This window comes from Silene latifolia, chromosome Y (genome assembly GCF_048544455.1).
Source record: "Silene latifolia isolate original U9 population chromosome Y, ASM4854445v1, whole genome shotgun sequence".
NCBI classification, from domain to species: Eukaryota; Viridiplantae; Streptophyta; class Magnoliopsida; order Caryophyllales; family Caryophyllaceae; genus Silene; species Silene latifolia.
Window position 1 is genome coordinate 227,194,396 of NC_133538.1, and position 8,823 is coordinate 227,203,218.

At 43.1% G+C, this 8,823-nt stretch overlaps 1 protein-coding gene across 1 annotated transcript; it reads right to left on the bottom strand.

Moving 5' to 3' along the window:
* Positions 1-428: 428 nt before the first annotated feature.
* On the bottom strand, positions 429-3,140 carry LOC141630170 (uncharacterized). The gene is made up of 5 exons (XM_074443035.1): positions 2,779-3,140; positions 2,285-2,676; positions 1,415-2,237; positions 863-974; positions 429-776 (listed from the first exon to the last, which is right to left on the bottom strand). Exons 1-5 carry the CDS (start codon positions 3,138-3,140, stop codon positions 429-431), a joined length of 2,037 nt encoding a protein of 678 aa, XP_074299136.1.
* Positions 3,141-8,823: the final 5,683 nt, after the last annotated feature.

The following is an 8,823-nucleotide window of genomic DNA, read 5'->3' on the forward strand; positions in this document are numbered from 1 at the left end:
TTTATTTAGCCGTTCACAGTTTAAACTCTTGCGGGCCAGGAGTAATTATTTTGATGTAAATTTTTTGGTGTAGCTGCACTTGAACAAAGTATTTGCTCAAACTGCCTACGTACTTGCAAAGCTACTAGGGGTGACAACTTGCAAGATCAAGCCAACGTAGTTCAAGAGATGGATTTTTTTGTTTGGAAGTGTGGCTGCACTTGAGCTACATGTTCACCCAAGCTGCCTATGTACCTGTGAAGCACAAAGTGTATTTCACAAAATCAAGCCGACGTAGTTCATAAAAGATGGATTTTTTTTTTTTGGTGATTTTTTTTTTTTGTATGCGTTTAACCTCTTGCTTAGGAGCTTTAACATGCGTTTACGCTCTTGCTTAGGAGCCTTGACATGCGCTTTATGCTCTTGCTTAGAGCCTTCACTATTGGGGCTTAAGAATAGTAACGTTTCAGAAATTTCCCATTGATTGGGCCTATACGGACGCCATCTTCATCCACAATTTTGTAAGCACCATTCATGTAGACTTCCTGTACCACGTATGGACCATCCCACTTAGAGGTGAATTTACCAACTGGCTTGTGAGAGGTGATGATTGGTCTTCGTACCGAAAGGACAATGTCTCCTACTTGGAAAGAACGAGGGCGCACCTTTTTGTTGAATGCGCGTGACAACCTTGCTTGATAGCACTGGAGTTTTTGTTGAGCTTCTAATCTTTTTTCATCAAGAGCCTCTAACTCTGCTAAACGCAATTTGTCATTTTTATCTTCTGTGAGCCCTTCCTAAATGGCAATGCGCAAGGAAGGGATCTGCAATTCTAATGGCAACACGGCCTATACTCCATCAACACCAATTCATAGGGGGTTGCCTGAGTAGGTGTTTTGTATGTGGTACGATACGCCCACAATGCCTCACCAATCCTTTCATGCCTATACTCCATACTACTTTCTTCAGCAAGTTTCAAATGGTCTTGTTGAAGGCTTCAGCCAAACCATTTGCAGGAGCATTGTACATGGATGAGTTGTATTGTTTGAACTTAAATTTTTCTCCCAGACTTGTCATCAGATGATTGAAGAATTATTTTCCATTGTCAGCGTGATACGCCGAGGTACACCATATCTCAGAGATGATTTGGGTTCGAATAAAGTCCACATCATTTTCTTTCTTCACTTCCCGTAGTGTAATGGCTTCTGCCCATTTTGAGAAGTAGTTAGTGGCAGCGAGGATATACTCGTGTCCATTTGAGGCCTTTGGAGTAAGAGGTCCCACAACATCAAGTCCCTAAGCTTCAAAGGGCCATGAAGAAACAGTAGGATGCAACGGCTCCAGCGGTTGGTGTATGAAGTTTGCGTAGAACTGACGGGGTTCACATTTTTTCGCAAAGTCCATACAATCTTGTACCATGGTTGGCCAATAATACCCCATTCTCTTTACGCGATCATGAAGTTTAGGCCCAGATTGATGAGTGCCACAAATTCCAGAGTGAGCTTCATACATTGCTTCAACAGCTTTGTCCTTGCTTAGACACCTCAACCATTGGCCTGAGAAAGAACGTCTGTAGAGCGTCCCTTTATAGTGAATAAACTTTAGAGCACGTCGACGTATCTCAACCTTGTGTCTGGGATCATCAGGTAATTTTTGGTGGTCCAAGAAATCAATGATAGACTGACGCCAATCATCCTTATCAGCTGTGTAGACGCATATCATGTTGGTTGTGTCTACATTTTCTTCCTCTTCACGCAAAGATATTGCCCAACGGTTGCAGACTGGGACTTGCATAGACTCTTCTGCCCCCAGTGCCAAAGTGGCTGCAAGATTAGCAAGTGCGTCAGCCAACTTATTGGCACTCCTTGGTACATGACCAATATGGATGTCATCAAGTTGATTCAGCAGTTGTAATGCCTGTTGATGGTAGGGAATTAAGTCTTCCTTTTTCACTTCATATTCACCAAGGACTTGGTTGACCACCAGCTTTGAGTCTCCATATATGTCCATATCCCTGACACCTATTTCGATCGCCATTTGAAGACCGAATATGAGAGCTTGGTATTCTGCCATATTATTTGTGCACAACTGAGTGAGTGTAAAGGCATATGGCATAAGATGATTTTGTGGAGTCACGAATACAACTCCAGCTCCAGTTCCATCTTGCCTTGCAGCACCGTCAAAGTACATTTGCCATGGAGGTAGGACGTCCACATAGAAAATTTCTTCTCCTGGGAGGTCATCTGAAATTTCCCACTCTGCACCGGATGGATGATCGAAAGAAAGAAGTCGGCGATAACTTGACCTTTGACAGCCTTTTGAGGCACGAACACCAAGTCATACTGCTTAAGTAACATTGCCCATTTCGCAAGTTTTCTAGACAAGACTGGTCTTGAGAGTATGTACTTGATTGGATCAGCTTTTGAGACCACGTGTATGGTATGCGCCTGCATGTAGTGCCTCAACTTCTGGATGGCGAACACCAAAGCAAGACATATCTTCTCTATGGGCGAGTAATTCAACTCAGCTCCAACCAAGGTACGACTCAAGTAGTAGAGTGCTCTCTCCTTGCGGTCCTCAATTTCTTGAGCACACATTTCCCCCAGTGAGCGTTCTTGTGCTACAATGTAGAGGACAAGTGGCTTTCCTGGAATTGGTGCCCCCGGCACTGGTGCGCTGGCCAAGTACTTTTTGATGCTATCAAAAGCATTTTTGCATTTTTCATCCCATTGGAATGGAGCATCCTTTTTCATGAGATGGATGAATGGTTGGCAACGTCCTTCTAGGTTAGATATGAACCTTCGAATGTATGCCAAACGTACCTGCAATCCGCACAACTCTTTCAACGTCTTTGGTTCCGGCATTTCGTTGATCGCTTTGATTTTTGTTTGGTCAATTTCAATGCCTCTGTGTCTGTCCACAAACCCTAAGAACTTCCCAGATGTGACACCAAATGCACACTTGAGTGGATTCATCTTGAGTTGACATTCTCTAAGTCTCTCAAAGACGGCTCGAAGGTCTTTGATATGGTCTTCTATTTTCATTGATTTGACAACCACGTCATCAACATAACACTCTATTATTTTATGCAGCATGTCATCAAAGATCTTTTGCATTGCGCGTTGGTACGTAGCGCCAGCATTCTTCAATCCAAACGGCATGACTGTGTAGCAGAAGATCCCTTTTGGGGTTCGAAAACCTGTTGCTTCTTGATCTTCAGGTGCCATATGTATTTGATTGTAACCAAAGAAGACAATCCATGAATGAGAGGGCTTCATGACCAAAGTGGTTGCATCAATCATCAACTTTGTAAATCGGCAAAGGGAAGTCATTCTTCGGGCATGAATCATTAAGGTCTCTCAAGTCGACACATATGCGCAGCTGTCCATTCTTCTTTACGATCGGGACAATGTTTGCTATCCAGGTAGAATATTTGACTTCTCGAATGAAACCCGCTTCATTGATTTTATTGACTTCCTTTTCAATTTCGTACAAGCTCCGGCACGAAACGACGTTGAGGTTGCTTTTTAGATGGTGCCTTTCTTGATTGCTAGACGATGAACTGCAATTTTTGGGCTGAGTCCAGGCATCTCTTTATAGCTCCAAGCGAAGACATCCTTGTACTCGACCAACAACTTGTAGTACTCCTCTTGTTCTTCTGTAGTCAGCAGAGCACTAATATAAATGGGGCGAGGATCTTCCGTAGTTCCCAAGTTGAGCTCATTGAGTTCACCCACAGTCGATTGCCCCCCGTCTACAAGTGTTTTTGGAGCCTCATCGGCCTCCACTTCTTCATTCTCGTCAGGTATCTCTTTTACTGTGATGTGATATGACGACGTTGTAATTTCTAAGTCACTTGACTTTCTTGCATCATAGGTGATGCGTGTCTTTTATATGATGTTTTATACCTCATTTTACACCCATTTCAGAGCTCATTTGTGTAGTTTAAGCTACCATTTCCCCTATTTCTGTCTACTTTCGTGTTTTTTGTACATTATTGCAGAAATGTGAAGAATTAAGCGGAAATCAAGCTAAATCCGTCCCCGAGTACCTTGCATTGCATTTGACGTGAACGATTCACTTAGGGAACGAGCTTGGTGCGCATTTCAAGGCCCAAAAGACAAATCCACGAGATCATAGAAGTCAAGTACCAGCTAAAGCGATCGATCGACCAGTACCCTTTAGTCGATCGACCAACCCACGGATCCGAAGCTCTTGTTCATTTCACCAGAGCGATCGAACGAGTAGGTATCATGGTCGATCGACCACATCATTTATGACGAGAATTAAAAGATCGAGGAACTCGAAGCCCATTGTGTTTTAGGTTTTAATAATAAGTGTTACGTTGGTTTTCTATATAACGTAACCTAGTCGAGAGATACAATCATCCAGTTTATTCAAATTTACCTAGTTTTACATTCAGTTTAGTTTATCGAATAATTAGGGTTCAGGATATTATTTCGCATTGGATTTTCGTTGTGCTTTCAATCATTCCGTTACAATCCTTCTGCAAATTTCGGTATTCCTTCGTTCTAATTTCCATTTATTACTTTATTTGCATTCATAGATATAGAATTGTTAGTTAGTTCCCAAAGCCATAATTATCGTTTTATGCTAGCCTTTAGTTCTGTAGTTTTAATTATGAATTCTTCTGTTTATTTCATCTATCTTATTGTTGTTATCATTCTTAGTATGAGTAGCTAAATTATTCGTGCTAGGATGTAGGGGAATTATAGTGTACGCGGCGTAGGATAATGCGGCTCGAATCGCGTGTCGATCGATCGATCGACATACTTGGTCGATCGACTGACCTCGTGGGGTTTTACCTTTGTTTTAATTGTTTTAATTCTTTATTCGACAAATCGAGTGCACACGACTAGTTGAATGTTTAGGATTTGACTGACCCATTAGATCGAGAGATAGGGACAGTTGTTAGATCACCAATTAGAATGACTAAACTATGTTGAGATCGAAAGATAGGTAAAGTTTAGATTATTAGTCGCTTTTCAGGACGAGAGTCGGTATTAGTGATATTAGGGACTTATAGCGAGATCGAAAGATGCTATCTGTTAAGAGTGGACCGAGAGGACCTCTTGTTTTCCGCCTCATGTGTTTTATTTAGACCGACTTAGTTTGCTGCCGCCGAAACTATAGTGAACCGACCATCCTAGTACCCCTTCTTTTATCTGTTTTATCCGTTTATTTAGTTTATAGTCTTTTATTTCTATTAGTATAGACCAAATCAATTCAACCCCCACTTTCATTACCTTAGACTAAATTAGACAATTAGAAATTACATTCGCCTCCTTGTGGTTCGACCCTGTTACCACTAGCCTAGGTTAGTTTTAATAGGAAATTATAAATCTTATTTTTGGTACCTACAACGACGGGTATCAAATTTTGGCGCCATTGCCGGGGAGGCAATTGTTCTAATTTTTAGTTGTTTTTATTTAGTCTTTCTTAGTTTAAGGGACATCCGTTCCTTAAACTTTTCTCATATTCTTTTTGTAGTTTCTTCTTATGCGCAGGTCACAGGGTAGTGAACTAGTACCGTTCAATCATGAGATTGAGAAATCCTTGCGCGAGTTGAGACGATCACATAGGGTATTACCGACAGAGGAAGAGCTGAGTACTCTGTCAAGTTACTACGAGAACGCTCTGTTCGAGGAAGATCCACCTACATCTCCTGCTTCTATTTCTTTAGCTGAGACAGTCACTTCTCCAGAAATTCCAGTCATGGCTGAAGAAGCAACTATAGCAAGTCATTCTGTGCCGACAGCCGAAAATCTTTACAAGGGATTCAAATTACCTGGAGCTGATATGAAATTCGAACCAAAGCCTTCCTATATCAACCTAGTTGAGAGGAACCAGTTCGGGGGAGCTGCAAATGAAGATGCAGCGAAGCATATGGAGATATTTATCGATTCTTCGCTCTATACCCCGTCGACCGGTGTGACCCAGGACCAGATAAAGGAGACTATGTTTATATTCTCACTCCGTGATGCTGCAAGGGAGTGGTACATAGATCTGGACCGAGCCGCTCATGGGATCACCGATTGGAACTCCTTAGCCCTGGGATTTTATAAAAAGTACTTCTCTGCCTCGAAGACTAATGCCATTAGAGCTCAAATCACGAGCTTTAAACAAGGGCCGGATGAGAATTTTCATGAGGCATGGGTCCGTTTCAAGAAGCTGGTGCGAACCATACCGCACCATGGGTTCGAAAAATGGAGTCTTTGTAATCAGTTCTATAACGGGCTGTATGACGATCCGAGGGCTATTTTGGATGCTGCAGCCAATGGCCGATTTGCTGAAAATATGGGAGAGACTAAGGGGGGAAAGATCATTGATGACTTAGCCACCTACAAGGCTGAGTATGGGAATTCCAGGGGGAATCAAAGGAGGAGTGTTGAATCTCCTTCTGTAGCTGCACTTGAAGCTCTCACTGCGAGATTTGACAAATATGAACTAGGAGGAGCTTCAAAAGGAGGTATTTACCAAGTAAATGCTGTGTCAGACGGGCCTTTCGTCTGCAGAAGGTGTGGAGCTGAGGGACATGTCTCAGAGAATTGTCCTAGTCCTTTCGAGTCTTGTGCTGCCTTTCAACACTATAGGCAGACAAACACCTACTATGAGCCTAATGTTCATCCCAACTTGAGGTGGAGTAGCCAGAATGTCCTAAATTCAACTCCACCTCCGCAGCAGCAGCAGCAACAAGCCTATGTACACCATCATCATAAGCAACAACAATATAAAAAACCTCCCTACGTGCCGCAGCAGCAACAATCTCAAAATTTCGAGTTTGCTGAGTTGAAGAATATGTTGCAAAAGGAGTCCCAAGCTAGAGAGGCTGGAATGAAACTTTTAGAAAGCCAAATTGCTCAATTGGCTAGCAAGAGTACCACTCGAGCTCCGGGACACTTACCAACTCAAACTGACCAGAAAGAGACCCTAAACGCCATTACTTTGAGGAGTGGGTTTACCCTGGAGGGGCCTGCTATGGTCGAGGATGCCCCTGAAAAGAATGAGGCGGAACCGAGTCAAAAGAAAGCTTTAACGAAGAATAGCAAAAACAAGGCGTCTACCAGGTATACCAGTCGATCGACTGATATACCCGGTTGATCGACTGAAGTGCGGGTTACAGGAGCTTCTGGTCCTATTCAAGTCAGTCGATCGACTGACCTCACTGGTCGATCGACTGAGGCCACTGCTGATATTGAGAAATTTCGTCCTCCAATGCCCAATAATTTGAGAGACCACTTATTTCGGGGTACGACAACTCCAAAAGTATTGGGGCAAGACCCGAGTGCTGATGGGTCCATCCCGATTCCGAAGTTCGACCCAATGTCGGTCAATGGCTCACATTTGAGACGGTCTGAAGAGGGTTCAAGCTTCAATAAGGAGAAGGTGGTGGACTTTCAGCCTAAGTCCACGGATGCCGGCATGCGTGACTTAGAGGAGAGGGCTAAACTACTTCTTACAGCCCCATATCCAGAGAGACTAGTGCCGACAAAGGAACAGGTATCTTTCAGTAAATTTGAAAATGTTGTTCGTAGTCTTAACGTACAAGTACCTTTCCTTGAATTAGTGAATCAAGTGCCCGCTTATATGAAGTTCATGAAGCAATTACTTTCTAAAAAGAGGTCACTTTAAACCGTGCATACTGTTGCACTGACTGAGGAAACTTGTTCTTATTTGTCTCATACTGCACCTCACAAACTAGAAGACCCGGGTAGCTTTTCCGTTCCTTGTAATATAGGTACCTTCTCTATTGAGAAGGCATTATGTGACCTAGGAGCTAGCATTAGCGTCATGCCCTTAAGTCTTGCTAGGAAGCTAAAATTGACTAGGTTTGCGATTCTGAGACATGACCGTTCAGATGGCTGACCGATCTGCGGTCCAGCCTATAGGCGTCCTAGAAGATATCCCTGTGCAAACAGGGAAGTTTTTCTTCCCCGTAGACTTTGTAGTCCTAGATATGCCTGAGGATGCCCACATACCTATCATTCTAGGTAGGCCATTTCTGCACACTGCTGGTGCAGTTATTGATGTTGGTTCTGGGACCCTGACCTTCAAAGTGGGGAAGCATTCTATTGTCTTCGCCCAAACAGCTAGGAAGAAAGACCCCATGTGGCTGTCACCCGTACTCACGGTTTACGAAAAGAAATCATACTTTGTGCTTCCTGATATGCCTGTCTCTACTCCTATTCCTGTCATAACCCCTCCGCCCCAGATTGGGAGCAAATTGGAGGAATATTTGTCTATTTCTGATATTATAGGAGCTGGTTTGGGGAAGGAAGAGCCGCAAGTCGCTCCAGCTGTGAAGAAGCCGATCATTCAAAGAGGAGGTCTTGGTTGCCTTAGCTATGGCACTGATGAGGAAGTTGATGACGAGCCGGTCAAAGTGAGAGAGTCCGATTTAGATTCTGACGAGTCCGAAGAGATCATTGACTGGGGAGATATAGAAGTTGTTGATCCGTTGAGTTCGGCGGATGCTGAAGCTAAGAAGGGTGCAGCTAAGAAGATAAGAATCGTTGAGGCTACCTCTAGTAGCCAGAAGCCGACGAAGTGGGCCATACCGTGGCCGTTCTTGATCAACTATTAGTTGATCACATGCTTTACAAACATTTTATATCTTTTAAACTCCTTTTTATTGCTTTTGTGTGCGCGAGACTTCGCATTTATCTCTATTGCTTAGGATTTTATACGCTTTAGACTTTGGTTTAGGTTTTGCGCAATTTTGAGCGCGTATTATTGTGCACTTGCAGGTTTTAGACCTCATTAGCTCAAGTAATTGAGCAAATACGAAGAAATCAGAAAGTTACACCAGCTTTCCCAGTCGAT

Bases quoted from the DNA above. Each gene is read 5' to 3' on its own strand.
- LOC141630170 (XM_074443035.1), bottom strand. From the start codon at position 3,140: ATGCCGTTTGGATTGAAGAATGCTGGCGCTACGTACCAACGCGCAATG. The intron at 2,238-2,284 runs GTCAAGTTATCG...CATCCGGTGCAG, and splicing joins GCCTCAAAAGGCTGTCAAAG to AGTGGGAAATTTCAGATGAC. The intron at 777-862 runs GCAACCCCCTAT...ATTGCCATTTAG, and splicing joins CATACAAAACACCTACTCAG to GAAGGGCTCACAGAAGATAA.